At 59.0% G+C, this 23,964-nt stretch overlaps 3 protein-coding genes across 4 annotated transcripts; 2 read left to right on the top strand and 1 right to left on the bottom strand.

Annotated features, from left to right (window-relative positions):
* Positions 1 to 788: 788 nt before the first annotated feature.
* On the bottom strand, positions 789 to 6,916 carry FAM234A (family with sequence similarity 234 member A). 2 transcript variants are annotated; one of them, XM_042438424.1, is made up of 11 exons: positions 6,511 to 6,916; positions 6,247 to 6,384; positions 5,964 to 6,143; positions 5,132 to 5,262; positions 4,544 to 4,676; positions 4,269 to 4,452; positions 4,009 to 4,149; positions 3,549 to 3,627; positions 2,738 to 2,893; positions 1,950 to 2,067; positions 789 to 1,860 (listed from the first exon to the last, which is right to left on the bottom strand). In XM_042438424.1, exons 1-11 carry the CDS (start codon positions 6,851 to 6,853, stop codon positions 1,646 to 1,648), a joined length of 1,818 nt encoding a protein of 605 aa, XP_042294358.1. In that variant the 5' UTR covers positions 6,854 to 6,916; the 3' UTR covers positions 789 to 1,645. The 2 variants fall into 2 exon arrangements, with proteins under 2 accessions (XP_042294358.1, XP_042294357.1); XM_042438423.1 differs by having other exon boundaries at positions 4,269 to 4,410; positions 6,511 to 6,868.
* A 17-nt stretch (positions 6,917 to 6,933) lies between these two features.
* TRAP1 (TNF receptor associated protein 1) lies at positions 6,934 to 16,235 on the top strand. The gene is made up of 17 exons (XM_042438417.1): positions 6,934 to 7,177; positions 7,267 to 7,349; positions 8,221 to 8,361; positions 8,955 to 9,026; positions 9,660 to 9,820; positions 10,729 to 10,838; positions 11,709 to 11,782; positions 12,283 to 12,438; positions 12,595 to 12,715; positions 12,805 to 12,874; positions 13,328 to 13,475; positions 13,657 to 13,842; positions 14,163 to 14,301; positions 14,526 to 14,611; positions 15,031 to 15,176; positions 15,320 to 15,392; positions 15,934 to 16,235. The coding sequence occupies exons 1-17, from the start codon at positions 6,934 to 6,936 to the stop codon at positions 16,033 to 16,035; spliced, it is 2,112 nt and encodes a 703-aa protein (XP_042294351.1). The 3' UTR covers positions 16,036 to 16,235.
* Positions 16,236 to 16,405: 170 nt separating this feature from the next.
* On the top strand, positions 16,406 to 23,587 carry SLX4 (SLX4 structure-specific endonuclease subunit). The gene is made up of 12 exons (XM_042438411.1): positions 16,406 to 16,852; positions 16,954 to 17,037; positions 17,241 to 17,416; positions 17,518 to 17,801; positions 18,365 to 18,587; positions 18,845 to 18,984; positions 19,321 to 19,461; positions 19,682 to 19,851; positions 19,981 to 21,566; positions 21,874 to 21,976; positions 22,075 to 22,461; positions 22,838 to 23,587. Exons 1-12 carry the CDS (start codon positions 16,626 to 16,628, stop codon positions 23,166 to 23,168), a joined length of 3,852 nt encoding a protein of 1,283 aa, XP_042294345.1. The 5' UTR covers positions 16,406 to 16,625; the 3' UTR covers positions 23,169 to 23,587.
* The last annotated feature ends 377 nt before the right edge of the window (positions 23,588 to 23,964 follow it).

The raw sequence follows: 23,964 nt of genomic DNA, 5'->3' as shown, positions 1-23,964 counted from the left end.
GCCGCCTGCGCTGCTCTCCCGCCGCGGAGGGGAGGCCCGCTAATCCCAACCTCTCTCTGCCAGGAGCAGATGGCCGGGAAGCGCCTTAAGCCTCTGGCCGAGAGCCGGCACCCCCCTCCAATGCCCCCTGGCGGGGGCTCCCACACACGTGGCCCAAGCTGGCGCCAGGAGACGGCCCCCTCCGCACGCACGCGCTCACCCCTCGGAGGCCGCAGCAGGGCAGCGGCAACAGCTGGCGCTTCGGGGCGAAGGGCGGGCGACTGAGCCAGGCCCCCCAGCCCCAGCATCCCCACCGCCAGACTTGTGGCCTGGAAGGCCCAAGGCAGAAGCCTCTGGGGCGGAAGACGCCTTGGCATTACTGTAGAAGAGCCCCCTTTGCCCCCGATTTGCCAGTCTGCTAGGAAAGTATCCCTGGCCTTGCTTTTCCCAGCCTGGTCCCTTAGCCCTGATCGCCTGGGCAGTGGCCTCCCCGAGCGGCAAGAGCCCAGGACAGGGCTGCCAGACTCGCCAAGAGCCCAAGGGAGGCACTGCTGGCAGAGGCAGCCCAAGAGCTCCAGGGGAGGGCAGCCTGGGACCAGAGAATGCCCCAAAGGGGCTGGTGGCTCCCAGGGAGGCAGGCAACTGGTATCCCACCCACTCTATCAAAGGCAGAGAGCCCAGGGAGAGCACCCCTTCTCAGTGCTAGGCCTCCAGCCCTGTTCCCTCCTCCGCTATGCCTCCCCTCTTTCCCCTGGAAGCCCCATGCCCTTCCTCCCTATCCCAGGAAGAGGATGCAGAGTCCAGCCAGAGCAGAGGGAGACCACCAGTTTATTCAGCCCTGGCAGCACCAGCAGCCAACCCATGTCCAGAAACACCCCAGTTGCCAAAAGGTGCAGTGCCCCCCCCAGCTCCACCCCAGAGGCAGCCGGAGACCCAAAGGAAAGCACTCCTCCTGAAGGGCAAAAAGGCAGCCCAGTCTCTACTAGCAAAGGGGGGGGGAGGTCCTGCAGATCTCTTGCTGGGGGAGGACAGCTAAGCCCCTGGAGGGGGAGGGGAGCAGTCACCCAAAATGGCCCTAAGCTGCCCCCTCAGTCTTAAAAGAAATGGTGAGTGCTGCAGACCGGGGTAGGATGCCTCTCTGGAAAGAAGTGCAGAAACTCTTCAGGTGGCATGGAAGCAAGTGTGCCCACTCTGGTGGCATCATCATTATCAGTCCAAAGAGAGGGCAACGAGGTGCAATGCCTTCAGGCAGCAGTGGTGCCTACTCCCCCCCCCCCAAGACAAGCCCTCTGGCCACAAGGCTACTTCTTGGTTAGGGCAAAAGGCAGAAGGCTTCCTGCCCTATATCCTGCCTAACCTGCCCCATGCTAGTATGGACACAGACATGCACGCGCATCAGTAATCTCTCGCTCGACCACGGTCCCCCTGCCTCCAGCACCATCCTAGGAAAGGGAGCAAGCCACAGATGGAGGCTGGCAGGGCGGTACTGGAGGCAGGCTGAGTAGTCAAAGACAGGCGCACATGCGCACGCAGTCCCTGTGCTGCCCCAAAGCACCCTTGGAGCTGGACCCAGGCTGGCAGCTCCAGGCAGCTTTCACTGCCCCCTCGGGTCTTTTGCGCACGCACACACAGCCCCTCCACAAGGCCACCTTTCCTGTGCCCTGGCTCACGGGAGGCTGCGGTATCTCATCCGGAGGAGCCGCTCCCGGACGTTCTGTTCAGTGTCCTGGGCCACCTGGCTGAGCCAGACCACCCGGCCGCCAGCAACATCCTCCTTCAGCTTCCGCTTTGTGAGCACCACATGTCCGGTGGAAGTGCCGCTCACTTGGGGCCCGGTCAGCAGTACGTAGCAGGCATGTCGGCTCCGCTCAAAAAGGACCCCTAAGTGTGGAAAAGGTGGTCAGGGGGTGGTAGGGGGAAGGGAGGGGGTGGGTGCTAGCGCCTGGAAGGCAGGCAGGAGGCGGCCTTACCTGCAAAGGCAATAATGGGCTCTGTGCAGTTGCTCATCTCCAGGAGAACATTGGGGAGGGAGGGGTGGAACAGGTAGAGGTGCTGCTCCTGTGGCTGCAAGGTTTCATCGGGGGACCCCTGGAATTAAGAGACAGAACTCAGCCGGACGACAGCGAAGGGGTAGCCCTGGCCGAAGGAAGGTCTCTGCAGGGGCGTAGCCGGGGGGGGGGTTCTTGGGGTCCAGATCCCCCTTCCATTAGAAAAATGAATGGTGTGTGCTGCTGCGCCGCCACGCTCAAGCCCCATTATAATGGTGGCACTTAGTCTGAACCCCCCCCTTCCTAAAAATCCTGGCTATGTCCCTGGAAGCTCCCCTGTGCCCATGATGGCAGAGCTCAATAGCCCCCCACAGTCATCCCCCAGATTTTGACTTTTTAACAACTTATTTAATAAACAAATCCATTATTGTCTGCTTCTAATTACTTCAAGTATAACACTTTAGTTTTTACAGTTTTCCAGAGATGACCTGATCTCAAGGCATTTGCACCAGCACATCCCACCCCCTTCCTGGGCAGAACCAGAGCCTCCTGGCTATTCCCCATAGGCCACAGAACCAGCCCCCTTTCATGCCTTTCCCCTGCAGAAAAGCTGGGCCACCTGTGTCTCCTGGTACCACTGTGCAGCTTCTGCCTCAGGACCATTATTCCTCTGCCCACGAATCCACCTAGACAGCTCTAAGACAGTATCTTCCCAGTGCCTTGCCAGAGCCCCTGGGACACTCACCCTGCCAAGCCCCTTCTCTACTCACAGTCCTGTTAGTGTTTTCTTGGTACCGGCCCCAGAAGAGGAAGGCAGATCTGTGATCAGCTGTTGGGAGGGTAGCCGGACGGGGGCTCCCTGCCTCTGGGTGCAGCAGCTCCACCTCCCACTCGATGTCCCCGGAGCTGCCCTCCACAATCTTCACCTGCAGACAGATGCATCCCCAAAGGTCACAGGTCTCCTTTCCCAGCAGCTGCTGGCTCAGCCTGCTTCCCACCAGCCACTGAAGCTGGCAACAGGCCTGCCAAGCATGGGAGACAGAGTGGGACTGCCTCACCTTCTGGTTGCTAGCCCTTTCTGCTTCCTCCCAGACAAGGCAAGGAGGCTTCAGAGCCCCACATCAGTCAGCTAGCACATACCTGGGGAGGGCCAGTCTCCAGGCCTCCCTACAGAGAACTGCAGCCCCCCAGTCACCCTGCCCCACTGCATCCTGCTGGGTCCACAGCCCCACGTGCCTCATGAGCTCAAGCGCTGGAAAGATGGCCTGAGGGATAAAGGGCCCCCAGGGTTTGCTCCTAGGCCTTAGTCTAGTGCATGGACATAAGGGACCCTGGGACTCAGACAGAAGTTATGCTGCTGCCCCAAACAGTTTCCCCACATAGTCAGTGCCTGGTTTTGCTTCTGCAGTTAAAATCGAGCTCTGAAAATAGCTTCTGGTGTTTATTATACAGCTTCACAGTGAGTAAAATCCCATTATAATGGAGGACTTCTCTAGGTGGAAAATTTGCCTTTGAATGCACTTGTTAACAAACAATCCAAGCCCCCCTCATGCACCCCCTCCCTCAGGCTCTCAAACCAACCATTTTCTTCTTGGCTGAAACTTGGCTTTCAAGGATAACATCAACCTCGTCAGGATCGTAGGCCCCAAGGACAGGCTCCCTACAGGAGGGGCATAAGAAGGCCCACATGAGCCACAGGCCTCTTTGCCACAAGGCCCCCAGACCTGCACTGCAGAAACACAGCTCCTGGGGTCCCCTTCCCTACCCTACCCAGCACCCAACAGAAGCAGCACCCCAACAATTCCAAGCGGGGTAGCATGGCCCGCCTGCACTCCTCTTTCCCCCAGCTGGCCTTGTGTGACAGCTCAGAGGGGGCCATGGATGGCAGTTTAGTTGCACCCAATCCAGGAATGGCGAGGGCAGGAAGGAGGCACTAAAAGGCTCAGGACCAAGGCATTTGGCCCCTAAGCACTAAGAAAGGCTGTCCTTTCTTGACAATCCCCACCCCTCCCATAACCAGCCAGTTAGGTGCAAGTATTACCTCAGGATGTGGGGGATGTCAGTGACCCACACGGAGCCCAGGTGCTGCCCATCTACCAGCTCCAATGTGGCTGAACCTGTCACCAAAATGTTGCTTCCTGGCTTCCTGGTCATCTTGGTCAGAGAACGAATTCCTCTCAAGCTAAGTGAGGTAGAGGAGAACAAATGCTAGGAGAGATGAGAGGATATGCTGGGGAAGAGCAGCAGGAACGCTGGGAGGGCAGTCCCTTTTCTTTCTACCTCCCCCAGAGCTGAACATACCTGAGTAGGGAGATCTGGTGAGTGACGCTCTCAATAGCTGCTTCCCAGTGGGGGTCCTCCTTCAGGCTGGTGCTTGGATGGGCCGGCAAGGGTACAGCCATGCGGTAGATCTCCTTCACCGAGTAGCCAAAGAGGCCTTTTCCTGAGCCAAGAGAAAAGAGCCCAGTGAGCTGAGCAGCCCTGCCTGCGAGAAGAGAGGTGGGGGGGGGGCTGTAGTTAGCCTCCCGTTCAAGGGGCTGGGCTTCCCCCGCTCTCCAGAAGACCCCATGACTCACCAGTGTAAAAGAGGACATAGTGGGCACCCTTGGATGTGACATGCATGAGGTGGCCCAGGCAATTTGGCAGCTGTAAGGTAACACTGGATCCGATCTGAGTGCCATCTGTCCCAGAGTAGAAGGATCCTATTAACTGTAAACGAAATGGGAGACAGGGCAGGCAAACTCCTTGTGAGGAAAGAGTGTGTGGCTGTTATGGCCCCTGTTCTCGCCTCCCCTATTTTGGTACCTTTCAGAAAATGCAAAACATGCCAGCCCCTCTTTACCACCATCTTTCTGTTCCCCCAAAGGGCAACCAGGGCACAACTTAGCAGCTGACGAATGAAAAAAGACCAGCTAGACTGCTCTCCCTGCAGTCCTGGCCCCGCAAGTGAGACAAGACCTGCTTTTAACCCTCCCCAGTTCTGCAAAGAGTGCTTCCATGAGGAAAAATGCTCTGCTCCTGGAAGGGAGGCGCCCACTGAACCTGGCCTGATCCTCCTCCTGGGTTCTGTGGTTCACCGGTTGTTCCTCGGGGCAGGAGACACTGATGCTGCAACAGACCAGGAGCAGGAGCAGCCCTTAATGTCAGAACCAGCCAAGCCTTACCTCCTCTCCAGCTTCTGCGAAGACCAAAAGATCCAGCGCTCCCTCCTTATGAATGCTGGGGACCTTGAGCAAAGGACTCAGCACAGTGGAGTTTGCGGTGAAGTTGGCCGTCTCCTGCCACAGCGTCTGGCCTGCAGAGCAAGCAGAGCAGCAGTGCGGCCCCTCAGTCCACAAGATGGCTGCCAGGGCCAGGATGGATGCACTGCCTGCTGCAAACCTCGCGCCTCCTCCCTGAAACCCCAGGCCCTAAACACTTTATGCAAGCTCCCAAGCAAAGCAGACAAGCGTATAGAGAAGCAGATATCAACCCTGCCTTCTGCTTGGTGAAGCTGAATGTTTATTCAGGGCGCCTCCAGCCCACGTGCAGAAGGGAATCACGGGATCAGATCCAAGACGTTCCATGGCCAAAGGTTTCCTCTCGCTGTTTAAGGCAGGCAGTTCATGTGTAGCAAGAATCCCCCGGAGCTGCACTTGAGGGCTGCCTTTCTGCCCCTTGTATCAAGACTGGCCTGTGTGCACCAGCCCCACCACCATTCACTGGCAGCCCTGACCCACCCCAAACACCGCCACCTTTTGCTCTGCGAGGACAGCTCTCCTTCTGCAAGGAAGGTGCAGAAGGATTGCTGCCTTTGCCTTCTTTTGAGAGCAGCTTCTGAGGGAGGGGAACCCGCAGCCACCCCCAAATCCCTGCAGAGGGAAGGTAGGGAGGGAGGCTGGCCAGGCCCCTTTTGTGCCGAGCGTCCTGGGACCCCCCAGGCCTCACGGAGAGAGAAAAGGCAGAGGCAGGCGGAGAGAAGGACGGAGGGAGGGACGGGGGGCTCCTAGCGCCCACCTGTCTCCAAGTCGAGGGCTGCCAGGGGCCCCGGCTTCCCCAGGAGGAGGCAGGCCGGCTTCCCGCCGTGCTCCCAGGCGCAGTCCAGCAGCTGCAGGTCTTGGGCCACCGGCTTCAGCCAGAGGAGGCTGCCGTTGGTGCCCGCGTGGGCCGCCAGGAAGGCGCAGGGGGAGCGCAAGCCTGGAGGAGGAGGAGATGGAGGGCTCAGGGCCCGCTGCAGGCCCCCGTCTCCCACCGCCCAGGGCTCTCCCCCGCCGCTCCCGACGATCCTCCTGCTCCTCACCGGCCTCCGCGCAGGGCTCCTTCCAGCCTCGGCTGCCGTTCCTGCCCCCGGTCCCCACCGCAGCAGCCCTGAAGGCGAAGAGGGCATCCTGCACGCCGTCCTCGTCTGCGTCCGCCAGCTCCAGGAACGGGAAGGCCGCTGCCACGAGGAGAGAGACGGGGGTCATCGAGGGAAAGAGCCCGGGCCTGGCTTTATACTGCCGGCCCCGCGGAGGGAAGGCCAGCCCCGCCCGCCCGCCCGCCCGCCCGCCTTGCTGGGCCTCACCGGCGTCGTCGTAGGAGCGGCTCCAGGCCCTTTCGGAGCGCGGCCTCACCGGGCAAGGGACGGCGAAGGAGAAGGCGAAGACGGCCGCCAGGCTCAGGAACAGCGAGGCGAAGAAGGCCGCCGTCCGCCACCGCGAGCGCCGCCCTCCGCTGCTTCCGCCGCCCGCCTCCGCCTCCGCCTCCGCCGCCGCCTTGGGCTCCTGGTTCCTCAGCGGACGCGCCTCCGCCGTGCCCTCCATGGCGGCGCCCTCGGGACCAGGCCCGGCGGCGCAGAAGGGCCGGGGCCTGGCTTCCTGTCGCTGGCGAGGAGGGAGGCTAGCAGCCGGACTCCTCCAAGGGCGCATGCGCAGCCGCGGCGCCTCTCTGTCCCGGGCGCCGTCCGCTGACGTCACTGGCGCGGCGGAAGTGACGTTTGGCGGCAGCCATGGGGCGGACGGCGCTGCTGCTGCTGGCGCTGCTGCGCGGAGGCGGCCACCGCTGCGCCTTCCCGGCCCGGACCCCCGGCCTCCGCCTCCCGCGCCGCCCCTCCGCCCCGGCCTGGCTCTCGCCCGCCTCCCGGGGCCTCCGGGGCGGCAGCAGCAGCCAGGAGCAGGAGGAAGCGCCGCCGCCGCCAGCGAGCCCGGACCCGCCCCCGAGGAGGCTGCTCAGCCGCCCGCAGAGCCTGCCAGGTGAGTCCCGGAGAGACAGGGAAGGAAGGAAGGGGCCCCGGCGCTCTCCCTCCCTCCCGGTCCTGACCCCGTCTCTCTCTCTCCTTCAGGCTCCGGCTCCCGCCACGAGTTCCAAGCCGAGACCCAGAAGCTGCTGGACATCGTGGCCCGCTCGCTCTACTCGGAGAAGGAGGTAGGCAGGCAGGGCGGGAAGGAGGCCTCCGGAGGGGCCGGCCCTCTTCCCTCCGCTCCTCAGCCGCGCCCCTGGAAACCAAGGGCCTCCCCTTCTCTTCCCGGAGCGTTGCTGAAGGGCTGCCTCCGTTCTGAGGAAGGGCTGAGCAAGGGGCCTCCTCTCCCTCCCTTGCTTTGAGCGCAGGCTTCCTTGTTGGCATCTAGCGAGGAGCCTGCCTCCTTCCGTCTGTTTCCCCCAGTCTCTTCTTTTCCGATGGGTCTTCCGTGGCCCTTTCCCCGGTTTCCACGCCTCCGAGGCCGGCTCTGCTCCGCCTGAGGAGACGCCTCTGGCCTGGACCCTTCTGCCCCCCCCCCCAACAGCAGCCGCTTGTTGCTTCTCTTCCCGTGTCCCCGGAGGAAACGTTGTGCAGCTTCTGGCTTCCCTTCTGTTTCCGGAGGCCCCTTTAGTTGCCCTTTCTGTGCCCAGAAGTGTGTTGAGCGCCATCCTCCCGGCCTGGGAGCCTCGTCTTCTGGCTTCCTTTTGGATTGCCTCACCCTAGAGCTTTCGTGGTGGAAGATCTCCAAAAGGAGGTTGCTGTGCCTCCCTCTGCACAGTGCTAACAAGCCTTGCTGCCACTGCCATTCTCTGGGGGATCCTCCGCTGTGCCACCCTCCAGCACTGCTGCCGCCCAGTTGCTGCGTGGCACATTTTGTTTGGCTCCCCAGCCAAAGCCTGTCTGAAGCAGGAGACCCTGCTGTCTCCAGCGTAGCCCTTGCCTCAAGAGCACAGGGTCCCACCGCCGCGGAAAGGCAGTGCCCCCGGTGGAAGCGTATTGCTGAATGTAGACTCATTGACTGTGGAGCCCATTGAAAGCTCAGTCTTGTTCCTTCAGGTCTTTATCCGGGAGTTGATCTCGAATGGCAGCGATGCTCTGGAAAAACTACGTCACAAGCTGCTGTCTGAAGGGAAGGTCCTGCCAGAACTGGAGATCCACCTTGAGACAGATTCTAAGGAAGGAACGCTCACCATTCAGGTGTGGTGCTCTGCCCCCCTTCCTTTGCTGGCCTCTGGCCTCCATCTTGCCGGGACTCCAGAGTTCCCCAAATGGGAGAAGCCCCCCTGCCTTCATCCCTGCTCCTGTAGAGCATCTCCCTGCTGGCACAGGCAAAATGTCCAGGCCGCTGCATTTTGAAGCTCTCTGTAAGGTGGTGGGCTTTTGTGGGTGTCTTCAGAGAAGACCAAGCTCAGTCAGTTTGGAGCCCATTCCTCTGCTGCCGCCGCTGCTTCCTGGCTCAGAGTCAGTCCTCGCGATGTGTTAGACGCAGAATGGCTGCCCCAGGGAGGGAGGACGCGATTTCAGGGCATGGACTAGTTTAGGATTTCTGGCAAGGGAGTGGGGGTGAGTGCAGATGTCTTGGCAAAGGTGTGGGCTGGCCAGTGCTGCCCAGAAAGCAACAGGGCTGAGGGAATGCTTGGATCTGGCTTTGCTCCATCCAGGCCCTCAGCATCATGCTTCAGTGGTGAGGGATGTGAGCATCTGTGAGAAAACCCATCCTCACTCCCAGAAGCAGAACATGGGGGGCCTGGATCCTATTGGGCTTCCTTGTCCTATTTTCTTACTTGCAGGACACAGGGATCGGGATGACCCGGGAAGAGCTTCTTTCCAATCTTGGCACCATCGCTCAGTCTGGCTCCAAGGTAAAGCCTGGGTGGGTGTGACCTTTGGGTGCTGGAGCCATCTAGATGTTGCTTTACTAGCGCCCCTTTGCAGTGGTAGTTCTGGCACCTTCTTTACCGTCTCTGAGCGGTTGGCAGACTCAGGACTGATCCCGGCTCAGGCATTGCTTGCAGAATACTTTTAGCTGGCAGTCATTTTTACTTTTGAAACTGGATTCTCTGATTTGTCTCCTTGAAAAAAGGTTTGGGAATAAAACCTCTTTATGACTATGACATATACGTTTTGTTATGCCCAACATATGTTGACTTATGAATATGAGATATCCAAACCATCCTGCCATACTTTATCAGACTTTGTTCTTGTATATAAAATCTGAATAAGGAACCAATAAATGAGCTAACCTTTTGAATGCCATCTTAAAAGTTGCTCAGATGTTTTTCTACAGTGGACTAGCAGTTTTTACTCCACTGGAGCTGAAGACAGCAAAACTGCATTTAAGAAGACTGCTCTAGTGCCACGCTGTGCTTTCTCTTTCAAACCCTTGGCACAACAGCTTTGTGTAGTGGCTGGTACAGGTACGGCTGTGCATATGCACAACCAGCAGGGATGGAGTGGCAGAGCATCTGGACTGTAAAGTCCTTTTACATCCCCAGGCATTTCTGGACCTGTTGGAGAACCAGGTAGAGACCAGCAGCAGAATCATCGGCCAGTTTGGAGTGGGCTTCTACTCCACTTTCACGGTGGCTGATCAGGTGAAGGTTTTCTCACAGTCGGCTGAACCAGGCAGCCCTGGCTACTGCTGGTGTTCGGATGGGTAAGCTGTGTGAAAGAAGGATGTAGGAATAGCCATACACTGGGGCGGGGGAGATGGAGGCACATGGCAAGCCTCTCCCTTAAGCAAGAGCTACTGGCAACTCTGTGGGCCCCAAGTGAGCCCTGCCTGGGCCTCCGTATGTTGCCTTTGGGGCTCAGAATCTCTCTCTCTCTCTCTCTCTCTTTCTGTGCGCATACATACAACAGAAAGTGGAGAGAGATCTGAGTGCCCAAATGAGAAGCAAAGAGGTGTCCAAGGAGTAGAGGAGAGGATGATTCTCTGAAGTTGCTTTTGGGCCACTTACAGAACTGTGCTTTCCAGTCACACACTGGGGCTAGGCTGGGCTAGGGTGCTCCTTTCCAACAATGAATGCTGCTTGAGAGCACATCTGGTTGTTTATGCAGCGTCACCCTATGTATGTGGAATACCAAACACTCCCTTCCACTGAGCCAGATTCTTGTGGGAAGGGGAGCATGTAGGCCAGTAGTGTTGACAGGGTCTGGCAGCAGTAGCTCCCTTGGGTCTTTTCCCATCCACCCAAACTGGTAGATGCTGTTCCTAGGGACTGAATGTGGGCTTTTCTCCTTGAAAGCTCCATTCAGCCAAGAAACGTGGTGTGATAGTACTGCACAGAGGGCAGCTTCTGTGTCCTCCAGGCTATGGCTGGCGGTTCTGAAGGACGGGTCTTTAAATAGAGGCTGGATGGCCATCTGTCGGGGATGCTTTGATTGAGAGTTCCTGCATGGCAGAATGGGGTTGGACTGGATGGCCCTTGGGGTCTCTTCCAACTCTACGATACTATGATTCTGTGACTGAGCAGCCATTGCCTGACTCTTGGTTGCAGGGGTGAGGGAGGGAAGGACAGGGGAACATGTTAATCCCTTGGGTTTTCTTTCTTCTAATTCTAGTTCTGGGACCTTTGAAATCTCAGAAGCGTCTGGTGTTCAAGGTGGGACCAAAATAGTTCTCCACCTCAAAGAGGACTGCAAGGAGTTTGCCAGCGAGGAACATGTCAAGAGTGAGTGGCCAGGGGATTCTCTGAACATGCGGGGGGGGGGGGGGGGGGGTATCCAGTTCCTGATTTCCACAGCTGCTGCCGGGGGTTACAGAAAAAGGGACCCACACTATTGTGAGCATGGAAAAGCTGGAGCTCTGGTGGCTGAGAGACATCCCCTTCCATGTGGAACAAACTGGGTTTTGCTCCACAAGGCCTCCTGTGAACAGTTCAGTCTGTGGGAAGGGTGGGTGGGTGAGAGCCTGGCAGTGGGAGAGTGCTTTCTAGGCCAGGGATCCTGCGTGCTGCAACAGCACCACTGAATGGTACAGAGCACCTTCTTCTGTCTGAAGGGAGTTTGGGTTTGATGTGAAGTTCAGCTTCTGCAGAGGAAGCCAGCTGGTGGGTGAGAGGCAGGTGGGGAAGCAGTCCTTTAACTCCCTACCCTCTTCACCAATAGCAAATATATTTCTGTGCCACTTAACAGTGAACTCCCTGTTTTACAACCTGTAAGCTTATTGCCTCCAACAAGTTGGGTACACATTTTAGTGCCCTCGGAAGGATGCAAGGCTGTCGACCCTGGAGCCCTGTAGGCTCAAACTCACAACCTTGAAGTTGTGAGAGGCTGCAGTACTGGCATTTAACCACTGCACCACTAGGTCTCTGTGCCCAGGATCCAGATGGTGGCAACTGCTTACATCCTACTCAGTCAGCTTCTTTGGGCATGGAAGCCCACCTTGCCCAGTCCAGTGCAGGAGCTCTCTTCCCCCAAGCCCCCTCACATCCGCCTGCAGGTCCCTGAGTGCAGCCAGCCAGCCAGAATTGGGGTGGGTGAGTGGGGGTTGGGGGTATCTTGAGCAAGGTGGATCCTCAGGCTTTCCTTGCCTTCTCCAGAGATCATCACAAAATACAGCAACTTTATCAGCTTCCCCATCTACCTCAATGGGCAACGCATCAATACCTTGCAGGTAAGGGGGACCCAGCAGCCTGAACACCAGGGTATTGCTTTCTTTTTCTCTGCCAGGGTGCTTGAAGGAAGTAGAGAGCGTGCGTGCAGGGCTTCTTTGGCTGCTTGCACATCAGCCTGTCCGTGTGAATTGCAGGGCTCTGGTGCTGGTAGCAGAGCCATGAGGTAGCTGGTTCCAAGAACCATCTCTGCTGGTGCTTGCTGTGCTTCTGCCAGCTGCTCTGCCAACATGGGTGGCAGATCTCTGATCTGGATCAGTGGGGTGGTGGAGGGTGTAGCAGCAGAGCTGACTTGCTGACCAACCCCGTACCCCCAAGATGCTTCAGGGCAGTCACACTGGGGCTGCTGCTTACATCTGGTGACCTGGTTCTAAGGAGGTCCACCCCATTGCAGTTCTGGTGGTCTTTGTCCTAATGTGTTCTCGGGGGTGCTGTGGCATTCAGCCGTTGGAGATCTCCTAACTGTGGTGCCAGGCTGTGCTCTTGTTGCTGCCCTGTCCAGGCCCTCTGGATGATGGATCCTAAAGACATTGGGGACTGGCAGCACAAGGAATTCTACCGTTTCATTGCCCAGGCGTATGATGAGCCACGCTACATCCTCCATTACAAGACTGATGCTCCCCTCAACATCCGCAGCCTTTTCTATGTCCCTCAGATGGTGAGATGGCTGGGCGAGAGAGTGGGGAAACGGGGCAGGGACTGGCATCTGTCAGGGCAAGAGGGAGCCAGGAGGGGTGTTTGGTTTCTCCCAGGCAGAGCACCACAACCACACTGTCTCTCTGTGCCCCCTCCTCTTTTCCCTCTGTTCCTTCAGAAACCTTCCACATTTGACGTCAGTCGGGAGCTGGGTTCCAGTGTGGCCCTCTACAGCCGCAAGGTCCTGATCCTGACTAAAGCCACAGACATCTTGCCCAAGTGGCTGCGCTTCCTAAAAGGTAGGTCTCGCCCCTCTGGGTGGGGTGAAGGGCAGGATCCCTGTTCCAGTGCTGTTGCCTCACGTCTTTCCCCCCTCCTGACACCACAGGAGTTGTGGACAGTGAGGATATCCCCTTGAACCTCAGCCGCGAACTGCTTCAAGAGAGTGCCCTCATCAGGTGAGGAGACTGGGTGGGTGGGTGGGTGAGGGCGAGCAAGGGGAAGAGTGACCTGTGGTCTGCCTTGGCCTTCCAGCTCCACCAGGCCCTGTCAGGTGGCACTTGGTGCCACAATGTGGGACTGTTGCTTCATTGAGCCCACTGTGCCCTCTGTCCAGACTCACCAGAGTGCTAGGCACAGAAGGGCTGCTGCCTGGTGCTCCTGTCTGTTGCTGTTAGACCAGAGAGCTCTCCTGGGTGGGGAGCAGTGACCCCACCATCCCCTGTGGGCATTCGAGGGGCTGCAAGCTTCCTGCTTGGCTTGGGCCACCCACATTGAAAACCTGGTGGCATATTTCTGGCCAAGGCATGGGGCCAGGTGGCCTCTCCCTCCCCCAGAGTGAAGCTCCCCGTTCCATCCCCTCCTGAGCAAGGGGCTTAACACTTGGCACCATGCTTTTTTTCCCCACTCAGGAAGCTGCAAGCCGTCCTGCAGCAGCGGTTGATCAAGTTCTTTCTGGAGCAGAGCAAGAGGGACCCTGAGAAATATGCCAAATTCTTTGAGGACTATGGGCTGTTCATGCGTGAGGGGATCGTCACGCTTGCTGAGCAGGAGGTCAAGGTGCACCTGGCCAGCCAGCTTCTCCATTGCCTGGGCTCAGGGCAGGCAGGGGAGCTGGAAGGGGCACTATCTTTCCCAAGGGAAAGATGGGGGAGGCTGGAGACTTGAAGAGGGGGATTATGTAGTGAACCAGCCTTGTGCTGCTTTTCTGTGCAGCTGAAGGGATGCCTCCCCTTTGCAGGAGGATATCGCTAAGCTGCTACGCTATGAGTCCTCGGCACTTCCTGCTGGGCAGCTGACCAGCCTCCCAGAATATGCCAGCCGGATGCCGGCTGGGAGCAGGAGCATCTATTACTTGTGTGCTCCCAACCGCCACCTGGCTGAACACTCTCCCTACTACGAAGCTATGAGGAAGAAGGATGCCGAGGTGAGCTGGGTGCCTGGGCATGGAGAAGTGGCGCAGCCCCTGCCACCCTGGAAGGAGGCCCATGACCAGAGGGAGGCTTGCCTCCTTGTCACAATTGCCATTTGGGAGCCACAAGGGGAGGCCCCTGATCACCAGCCAGCGGGGCTCTGGAGGCTGGGCATGGCCACATTAGTGATCACTGAGCCCTTGGCTGTGGAGCTTGCAAGGACCTGGTGGGTTGCCCTGGGGCAAGACCCTCTGTTCTGAGACAGACACCTTCACACTCCCTTGCAGCCTAGTTGGGAGCTGTGACTTTCCTCTTCTCACTTCTGGGCCTACAGGTGCTCTTCTGTTACGAGCAGTTTGACGAACTGACTCTTCTCCACCTCCGGGAGTTTGACAAGAAGAAACTGATGTCAGTGGAGACAGACATTGTGGTTGACCACTACAAGGAGGAGAAGTTTGAGGAGAGGCGCCCAGGTGGGCTGCTGCAGAGGCTGGGCCTGCGGGGGATCCACTTTGCTGTCTGGGGAGGGGGAGCTGTTTAAAGTTGCCAGCTTGGAGCAGGAGGTTGGTGCTGGGGATGGAGCTCTGTGGTTATAGCAGCTGAATCAGCGAGCCAGCCTCCTGAAGATGGAGGTGGCCTGGGCTGGGCTGGATCTCTCTACCCCTGCCCCCTGACTCCATTATGCCTCCCCTTGCAGCCAATGAGTGCCTGAGCTCCCAGGACACAGAAGACCTCCTGGCCTGGATGAGGAATGCACTGGGCACACGAGTCACCACCATCAAGGTGAGGGAAGCGGATGCTGGTGGCACCTGGCCAGCAGCAGCATAAAGAGTGATGGCCTCTTCCTTGCCACCCATACAAGATGACCATTCAGTCAGCAAGCTGCCTTGATGCTCCTCATGGGGGCTCCCATGGGATACGCTCTGGACATCCCTTTTTGGCACTCTGCCTGCCCTCATGGCTCCTGACCCCCTTGACTCCAAGGCAAAGCAGCTGGCTGGCTGGCTGAATGGGCCTTCATTTTTCCTTTGTGGCAAAGTCCCAGAAGCATGTGAGCAAAATGTGGTTCACCATCCTGAAGGGTTCTAGTGGGAGGGGTGCAGGTGGGGGTGGTATTTGTTTGGTGGGGCAAGGGGGGTCATTAGGGAGGAGGCTGTTCTCCCATGGGTGTTGCCAAGCCTTGCTTCCCACCTTTCCTCCAGGTGACTCCACGCCTGGACACACACCCAGCCATGGTCACTGTGCTGGAGATGGGGGCTGCCCGGCACTTCCTGCGCATGCAGCAGCTGGCCAAGACTAATGAGGAGCGGGCCCAGATCCTGCAACCCACACTAGAGATCAATGCGGGGTAAGGGAGGGGATGCAGCCGTGGGGAAGAGAGAGAGACAGCCAGAGCTGAGCCAGACACTTGCTGCTCCCCTCAAGGGGCTCCCAGGGTCAGCACACAGAGCTCCTTCCTTCCTTCCTTCCTTCCTTCCTTCCTTCCTTCAGGCATGCTCTGATCAAAAAGCTCAACCAGCTGCGCACCAGTCAGCCTGACCTGGCCCAGTTGCTGCTTGACCAGGTGAGCTCTTGTGGCTTCCTCTGTGTGTTGAGCGCCAACACCAGCCTTTGCCTGGGGACCCTCAGCTGAGCGGCTGAGATCTAGTCACATCTGTGTAGGGCTGCAGGGGAGAAGTATGGCGGGTCAGGGTTGCCTTGGGGCACCCCTGGTGATCTCTGGCCCCTTCTGAGTCCGGGGCAGTGGGGCTCTTGAGGCTCCTTGAGGTTGTTTCCACTCAATCTCCAGGCTGTCTGGGCTTGTCCAGCTAGCCAGCACTGTCCTTTTCCAGGTAGAGTGTTTGAGGTGGAGCAGCCTCTCTCTCTCTCTCTGGGAACTGTGCTCCTTTCCCCTGCTCTTTCTGGGGCTTTGTGTGTGTTTGTGTGTGTGTTTATATACACAGACACACACAGCAGAGCAGTAGGTTCAGTGGGGAAACGGAGGCGAGGAAGGAGTTTCTGATGGAGACCCCTTGCCACACTCTCCGGCTTCCGGCTGAGCTGTGCTGGGCTGGCCCTCTGTGGCCACAAGAGCCTTGGGCTTCCACCTCCGCCTTTGCCTACAGATCTATGACAACGCCATGATTGCGGCAGGACTGAGCGATGACCCCCGGCCAATGGTCAGCCGGCTGAACGAGCTCCTTGTCAAAGCCCTGGAGAAGCACTGAGGCAAAGGCCACCCCTGCGTTGGAGCCCAGCTCTAGACTGGATCCTTGGCAAAGGAGAGCATGGTCTGGAAGTGCGCCTGAGGAAGCCGGCTCAGCCTGCAAGAGCATGCGCTGCCGTGCGCACTGACCGAGATGAATGGGCTGCTTCTGAGTTCTGCATAGGAGAAGTGTGTCCTTAATTAAAAGCTCATCAGATTGACTGCGTGGCTCTGAGCCTCTTGTGTCTCCAGGGCTCCTCTTGCCTGAAAAGCCCCTTCTGCGGCTGCTGTTGGGAGGGAGGGAGCCTTTGCTCCGGGGGGGGGGGCGGGGGCAGGCCCTTTAAGGGTCTGGCAGACTCCTCAAGGGAGAAGGGAGCAGGGAGACCCGGACCAGGAGCCCCCCGCGAGGCCCGCGTTGCCTTTGCGTCTGGGGCGGAGGGGAAGGAAGGGAGGAGCCCGCGCCCTTCCTCGCCTCGCCGCCGGGGGGCGCCGGAGGGCGGGAGCCTTCTCTATGTGCGAGTGGGCGGGGCCTCCACCGGAAGGGACGCCTTCGAACACGCCCCTCCTTCCGGGGAGCGATCCTGGCGGAGGCCGGTCCGGGCCAAGGCGGCGATGGGCGACTCCGGGGACGAGTTCCGGCAGCAGCGGCGAGGGGAGGCCCGTCGGGGTGCAGAGGCCAAAGGAGGCGGAGCGGGGAGCAGGCGGCGGCGGCGGCGGGGGGGAGCCCTCGGTCCGGTCCGGGCCCCTCTCTCCGCTCCGGAGCGCGGAGTGCAGTGCCAGCTCTGCCGGGAGGACCTCTCCGCCCTGGACCCGCTCCGGAGGGAGCTGCACGTCAACGGGTGAGTGGCTCCGCGGGCGCCAGGCGGGAGGCCGCTGGGGAGGAGGGCAGAGACGGCGCCCGCCCGCCCCCGACTCCCTCCCTCGGTCTTTCTCGGCGCAGGTGCCTGGACCGGATGGAGAGGCCTCCTGGCCCGCCCCCCGCCTCCAAGGAGGAGAAGGAGGAGGAGGAGGAAGGTCCGCGCAGGTGAGAGCCTGGCCTGCCTGGCCGGCTTCGGAGCCCTGGCTGGAGACGCCGCTGAGTCCCAGCTGCCCTGGGCTCGGGCCCGTCGGGAGGGCGGGCAGGCCTTCCGGTGCCTTTTGGCGGGAGGCGCCGCGTGCGGAGGAGGGCCTGGGCTCCTGCTCCTCCTCCTCCTCCGGGGCGCTGACTCTCTCTCCTCTGGCTTCCAGGGGGCGGAAGCGCAGCAGCGGGGCCTCTCCCGCGGAGCCTCTGGCCAAGAAGAAGCGCCGGGCGCCCAGGGCCCTGGATGAGGAGCTGCTGCTGGCCCTGGCCATGTCCCGCTCCCTCCGGGAGGAAGAGGAGGCCCAGGCCAGGCGCCTGCGAGGGCAGAGGGGCCCCGGAGCAGGTGAGGCTTTGGGGCTGGGGGCCTTGCCCTGGGGAGCCCTGCTGGGCCCAAGCCTAGCAAGGGGCTGACGGGGGTCCTTCCGCTCCTGCTCTCTGCTGCAGAGAAGAGACGCCGCCTGAGGGCCCCTCGCTCACCGCCTCCGCTCTTGCTCCAGGATCCGGAGAAGGCCCGCCGGGAGACGGAGGCCCGCGCGGAGGCCATGCTGCTGCAGCTGCTCCCGGATGCGGAGGAGCTCCCCAGCACCCCTCCGCTCCCGGCCAGCCGCCTCTTGGAGGCCCCCCGGGGCTTCCCTGGCTCCTTGTGGGCATTCAGCTCATTGACAGAAGAGGCCCTTCCGGGAAGCCGGGGAGACCTGGGCTTCTCCCTTCTGCCGCCGCCGGAGCAGGTAGCCGGGGCGGGTGGGGCAGGCTTATCGGCCGGGGAGATGGCTGCGCCCTTTGGGAAGGGCTTGTCCCCAGGCGGGTGCCTTCCATGGCCTTTTCTAGGCTGGGGCTTTGCTGCTTGCTCTGTGACCTGGGAGCGCTTGCCAGGCAAGGCATGGGCTCTTCTCCAGAACCACCTTTTTGCAGGGGTTTCTTACTGGGGCACCATCAGAGCGGGCAGAGCGCTTGTACCTTGCAGTAGCTTTGGGTGCCTTTGTGAAGTCTGCTGCTGCAGCGGCTGTGTCTCCTCCGAAGGGCAGCCCTTTGTGCTTCTCTTGGGAATTTGCCGCCAAAGCACCAAACAGCTGAGGCCTCACCGCCAGGGATGCCTTTGACCTCCCCGGCTGGGTCCTGAGGGGCCAGTCCCTTGGGAGAGGCTGGGGCTTCCAGGTAAAGCCCTTTCAGAGCGGGTGGCAGCAGTGGTCTCTTTCTGCTCGTTCCCTGGAAATGCTGCCCAGAGCCAGTGGGTGGACTGGGCTGGAGATCTCCATGGAGTCGGGCAAAAGTGCTCTTCTTCCTTTCCCAGGGCGCCTTGTTCCTGAGGCCAGGGCCTGCAGGGCTGCCAGGGCTGGGGTGCCTGGCCCCTGAACCGGGGTCTTCCCAGGCCCCCCAACCCAGCAGTCAGAGCAGGGAGGTCTTGGGCAGCCAGCACAGCGCAGAGGGGGCCCTGCAAGATCTGGTGGAGCTGGCTGGAGAAGGGCTCACTCTCACCCAGTGGAACCAGGATGTCCAGTGGCTGGAGGGACCAAGTGAGGAGCTCTCATGCTTGTCTGGGGGTGGGCTTGAAGAGACATTGCTGCCCAGAGGTGCTCTTACTGGGGGCGAGAATCTTTCTGCGTCCTTTTGCTGAGGGAAGGGGTGGTCCTGAACCACAGCAGGGTCCCAGAAGGAGCAGGAGGGCTGCCGCTTTTGACAGCTTTGCTTGTGGGCATTGCTGGCTGGGGCTGTGGGAGGGATCTTGGTCTGGCTCCAGGGAGGTTCTTGAGTGGTCTCTTTCTTGATTGAGGGCAAGAACAGGCTGTACTGAGGAGTGCTCCACAGAAGGCGCCTGTCCGCTTGCAAGAGGAGGAGAAGGAAGAGAGGGAGTCCTCAGGAAGCTCTCACCCAGCTGTAGGGGCAGTGCTGAGAGAAGTCTCTTCTCCACAGGTAGCAGCAGGTGCCAATGGCATTTGGGGAATCCCCTCAGATGCCAGGAGGAAAGTAGTCAGAAGAGCAGTCAGGGTCAGGGAGGCGGAGCTGGGAATGCCTAGGCTCCTGGCCACCTAGAAACCCCTCCTACATCCCTCCTGTGCTGGAGGCTTCCAGTCTTGGCATGCTGGAAAAGCCTTCTGTTTGGCAAGGGGCAGAGGTGCGCCCTTGAATTGTTTTGCAACTGGGTAGCTACATCTTGGAGGAGAGGAAGCAACTTGAACCTCCCCTTCAGGCAAGGTGTCTGGGGGGGGGGGGAGGGTTATATGGTGACATTTCTCTTTCTAATTCCAGCTCAGCTCATTGGCAACTGCTTTCGGAATGATGGTCAACAACCCCCATCTGAGCGATGTCCAGTTCCAGGTGGACAGTGGGGAGATCCTCTATGCTCACCTGTTTGTGCTTTATGTTCGGTGCCCACAGCTTCTGGAAGTTGTGAGTCAGAGGGAGAACAGTAAGGGTTTGGTGTGGTGTGTGTTGGGGAGGGCATTGTTGGTGGATCTGTGTGTTTTGCCAGTCCCTTGTTTCCTGGGGGAGTTTGGTTGCCTTGGACTAGTTTGTGTCTGGAGAGTTGCCCCAGTCAGCAAAGTATGAGCCAGATCCTGGGCCTTCTGGCTCCTTCATGGGGGCTGTTTCTTCTCCTTTCTGCCCCCAGATTGACCGCACAGCCTTTATGGTGGCCGAAGAGGGAGGCACTGGGACTCTCCGCATGCTGCTGAGCAACGTCCCAGCGGAGGCTGTTAGTGCCTTCCTTAAGTATCTCTATGCAGCCGACCTCTGTGTTCCTCACCACCTGCAATCCGACGTTGGTTGTCTGGCTGCCAGGTTTGGTATCACGCTCTTTCCAGATCTCTGTTGGCCAATAGAGCCTCTAGGAGGGTTGCTTGGAGTGGTTGGGGGGCTCCCAGGCAGCGGTAGAAGTTTGTGGGGGCATTTGCACCTATATTGTTGCAGGTTTGGACTGCATGATCTGGCTGCTTTGTGTGGAAGCCGCCTTAGCTTCAAGGTTTCTGGAGGGAGAGAAGATGGCGATGGTGTTCGCGGTTGCGATGGCACGGAGGACATAGCTGAGACTTTTGAAGAGCTCTTGGAGTCCATGTGGCAGGATGAGGATGAAGAAGCTGTCGTTAACTGTGTGCACCAAGAAGGAAACAGCAGCGCAACTGTGGGTGAAGAAGAACTAGAGGAGATTTATGAATTTGCTGCCACCCAGCGTGGCTCTGCTGCTCGAGCTCAGAGGGAGGAAGAAGAAGGAGAAGAAGAGGAAAAGAAAGGCTGCAGCAAGGGCAAGGAGTGCCAGGGAGGGAGGTGGGAAGGCCCCCATTTCACCAGTTCAAAGGAGGGGCTGGGGGACCCTGCAATGAATCCAGTAACAACCCCTGGTGCGGCGCCTCCCGCCTTGCCCTGCTCCCCTGATGCTGGCCAGGGGGGAGGGCCACAGCAGTTGCCCCTTGTGCTGCAGGAAGGTGCCGGGGACAGGAGGAAGGGGAGGCTGCAGCAGTCCCTCAGAGCCCCTGCGGAGGTTTCTGCGCAAGGTTCTCTTGCAGAAGGCCAGAGATGTTCCCTGCAGCCAAAGGGGGTTGGGAGCAGAGGCTCCGTGGGGAACCCTCTCCAAACAGTGCAGAAGGTGTTCCCCTGGGATTCTCCCTGTGAGCCGATTGTGCCAACTTTGCTTCCGAGGGAGTTGGTTCTGTCTCCGTCACCCAGTTGTGGGATAGGCTCGACTAGGAGCCGTTTGCCACATGCCCCGCACCTGTCTGCCTTCTTGCCAGGCCGAACTGGGATGGGTTGTTCCTCCTTTTCCTCCCAGACTGCTCTGGAAGCGCCTTGTGGTGGGCCAGGGGAGCCCCTCTTGGGGGCGAAGCCTCTACCTGGGAGTCCTGGTGGCGGCCCAGTAGTAGTGCTGGATTCAGACGAAGAATGGGAGTCTGGAGCCTGTGTGGGAGGCCCACTGCTGAGGTTTGGTAGTTCCTCAGGCAAGAGCCAAGAGCTGCTGAGGCTGAGTAGTAGCAATGAGGAGGACAGTGGTGAAGGAGGGGAGATGCTGGCGCCAGACACTCCTCTGCCCAGTAGGCCCACCGTGGGCAGTCTGCCAAACACTGGCGCCAGCCTGATGCCTGGGCATAAAGGGCAGCAATGGATTGGAGAGAGCAGGGGGGGGTCTTCTCCAGAGAGGCCTTCTCTGAGGGACCAGCTGCCCCTTGCCTGTGAGCCTCTGCCGTTGCTCTTGCCCACTCCTTTGCCTGGCAGCAGTCCCTCCTGGGATGATGTGGTCATTGTGGATGACAGTAAGGAGGACCAGGAAGAGGAAGGCACGCCAGTCTGGCAGCATGCAGCGAGAACAGCAGAGGCTGGTAATGCCAACAGCCAGCCAGGAAGCCCCTCTGGACCTATGGACTCAGAAGATGGGAGCCCGCTTGCTGGAGGAGGCTGTGGGCCCAGCTCAGAAGGGGCTGCAGACGATTCTGACGGCAGCGAGAGTCTGCCTCTCACCCAGAGATCGCCCTCTTCTCCTGCGGTCCCAACTCAGGCCACCCCTGGTAAGTTACTGCTTTCAAGCGAGGGGTGGGGTGGGGGCCGAAGTGAGGATGCCAAGCAACTGGTTTCTCTCTCTGATGGGCTATTGGGGCAATGTGTGCATTGTGGGGGTGTACCTTTGACACAGCAAACTAGGGGAAGCTTCCTTCCTGCGCAACAGTAGGTCCCTCACTCTTATGTTGCCATCATTGGAAGGATGTGCCATCTTCTATATGGTTGTGCCATCTTGTTTATCAGCAAAGTGCAATTTGGTTCGCTTCAGTGCCCCTGGGGAGTCAAGGGGTGTGTGCCCAATTTCTTATTCTCCAGATCCTGCTGGCCAACTCGAGAGGCTGCTGCCTGTGACCCCGCTCACCCCGATGCCCTCCTACTCAGTCATGGCAACTCCGGTGCTGAAGAAGGAGCTGAAGAGGTGGGTGTTCTCAGCACAGAAGCTGGTTCCGCCTCCAACTACTAGAGGCATTGGCTGTAGACAAGTTGCCATGCTGACCATCTGCCTTCCTTTCCTAGGTTTGGAGTCCGCGCCCTTCCCAAGCGCCAGATGGTCTTAAAGCTAAAGGAGATATTTCAGTTTACTCACCAAAGGAGGGATGGCAAGTCCAAGGGAAGGGCTGCGGCTGCCCCACTGGCGCCACTGCCCTGTCCAGCAGGGACCATCTGGGAGAGCCAGCAGATGGTCGGCTCCAGGGATCTGTGTGGAGAGAGCGCCCAGGAGGCTGAGCTGCATGGCTTTCCAGGTGGCTCAGAGCAGCGGAAGTGGAGGACAGCCTTGCCTGCTGCTGGATTCACCCTTGGAAGCAATGCTGGATCTGGAGGCTGCCTTCCCTCTCCCCCAGCGTCCCAGGAGTCCACCTCATCCTCTGTAGCCAGCAGTGAGACTTCGGTACTGTCCCACAGGTATGGGCTGGCTTTGTGGATCTGCATGCTTCTCTGCTCCTTCCTCCAGGTAGGATGGTCCCCAGGGACTGCCAAGGAAGGCAGGTACAGTCAACTTAAGTGCTTTCTCTCTGTATGGTGCATTCTGCTTTGGTGTTCTTCAATAGGGGCTCCATTTCTGAGTGCCTTGGCCTGCACCGTTTTGCAGGTGGCAGGAAGTAGTCCTGGTTCTGAAGTCAAAACCATGAGAAAAGCAGCTGGTGGGGGGGAGCTTGAAGGAGCTCGGTAACAGAAAGCGCTTGGCCCTCTTAGTGGCACCCAGCTTATCCCATCCAGTTTTATGGTGGGCTGGAGAAGGGTGACATGGCAGGGCTAATGCACCTTTCTCCCCGTCTAGTTCTCCTTTGTCTGAGTTTGAGACCAGTGTACTGGAGGAGGAGGAGGAGGCGCTTGCACCCGCCGACAAAGACGAAGGCAAGCTGGAGGCCTTTCGCCACTACATACGTTCCACACCGTCTCTTTGCCGCCAGATCTTACTTTACCAGCCCATTGAACTGGCTGTGCTTCAGGCAACACTGAGGCAAAGTGGCATCAAGATTGCTTTGGGCAAGTTGCTGGACTTTCTGGATGCTCACTGCATTACCTTCACCACTGCAGAAGCCCGGAGAGAAAAGCTTCGGCACTCGCAGCCAGGCAAGAAAAGGCGGGGGCAGAGGCACCGGCGCTGAGCTTTTCTGGGATGGTTGTGATGGGGCTCCAGCCGCTTACTTTGCACTTCCATGTCTGTGTTCTGGCGTTCTGCTTGGGGCCTTCCTTCGTTCCAGGCCAGATGGTACCTTCTTTCATAGATCTCTTTTGAACTGAGCCTGCCTTAGCTTTGAGGAGACAGGTCCTCTTCCCCCCAGGTCAGATCTTTGGATTCAGATCCTAAGAGTACCTTGTTGGAGTAAGGAAGCGGCCGGACAGCGCTCCTCTGCTGATGCTGGGGCTTTTGGGGGACCCTGGCTTGGGTGACAACTACTTGAATGCCAGTTGTCCATTTTCAGCCATGCAGCACTTTGAATCTCTTCTTTATATACTGGAGTTGTGAAATAATAGTTTTATTCAGGTTGTTCTGGTCTGTAATAAATACTGTTTTTCACTGTGATGATCAGGCTCAAAAGTGTGTTTTAGAGGCAGGCGACAGTGTGAGAAGAGAAGTGCTGTTGTGGGAGATCCAGAGTATCTCAGAAAGCAGAGCACGGCTACCACTCTTCTGATGCAAAAATGGCCCTCTAAATGGCCTACAGAAAGGCTCTCTCCCTTTGGAAAAACACAGTCAGTCTCTTTGTGTTCGTCTTAAAATGCAGGGTTTGGGCAGGAGCAGCATACAGGTAGCTCTGGTAGTTGCACTTGTGGAGCAGACCAGGCTTAAGCAGGAGAGCTGGGCTTAGGAGTGTCTTCTGGTTCTTTGCTGGGCTGCTGAGCTTTGTTGCTTGTGCCTTCAGCTAGTTTGCCTTCCTCTGAGGCTGAGAAGGCTCCCCA

Source organism: Sceloporus undulatus, chromosome 8, assembly GCF_019175285.1.
Source record: "Sceloporus undulatus isolate JIND9_A2432 ecotype Alabama chromosome 8, SceUnd_v1.1, whole genome shotgun sequence".
NCBI classification, from domain to species: domain Eukaryota; kingdom Metazoa; phylum Chordata; class Lepidosauria; order Squamata; family Phrynosomatidae; genus Sceloporus; species Sceloporus undulatus.
The sequence above is the reverse complement of the archived record's forward strand: the minus strand, read 5'-3'. Positions and strand labels throughout refer to the sequence as shown.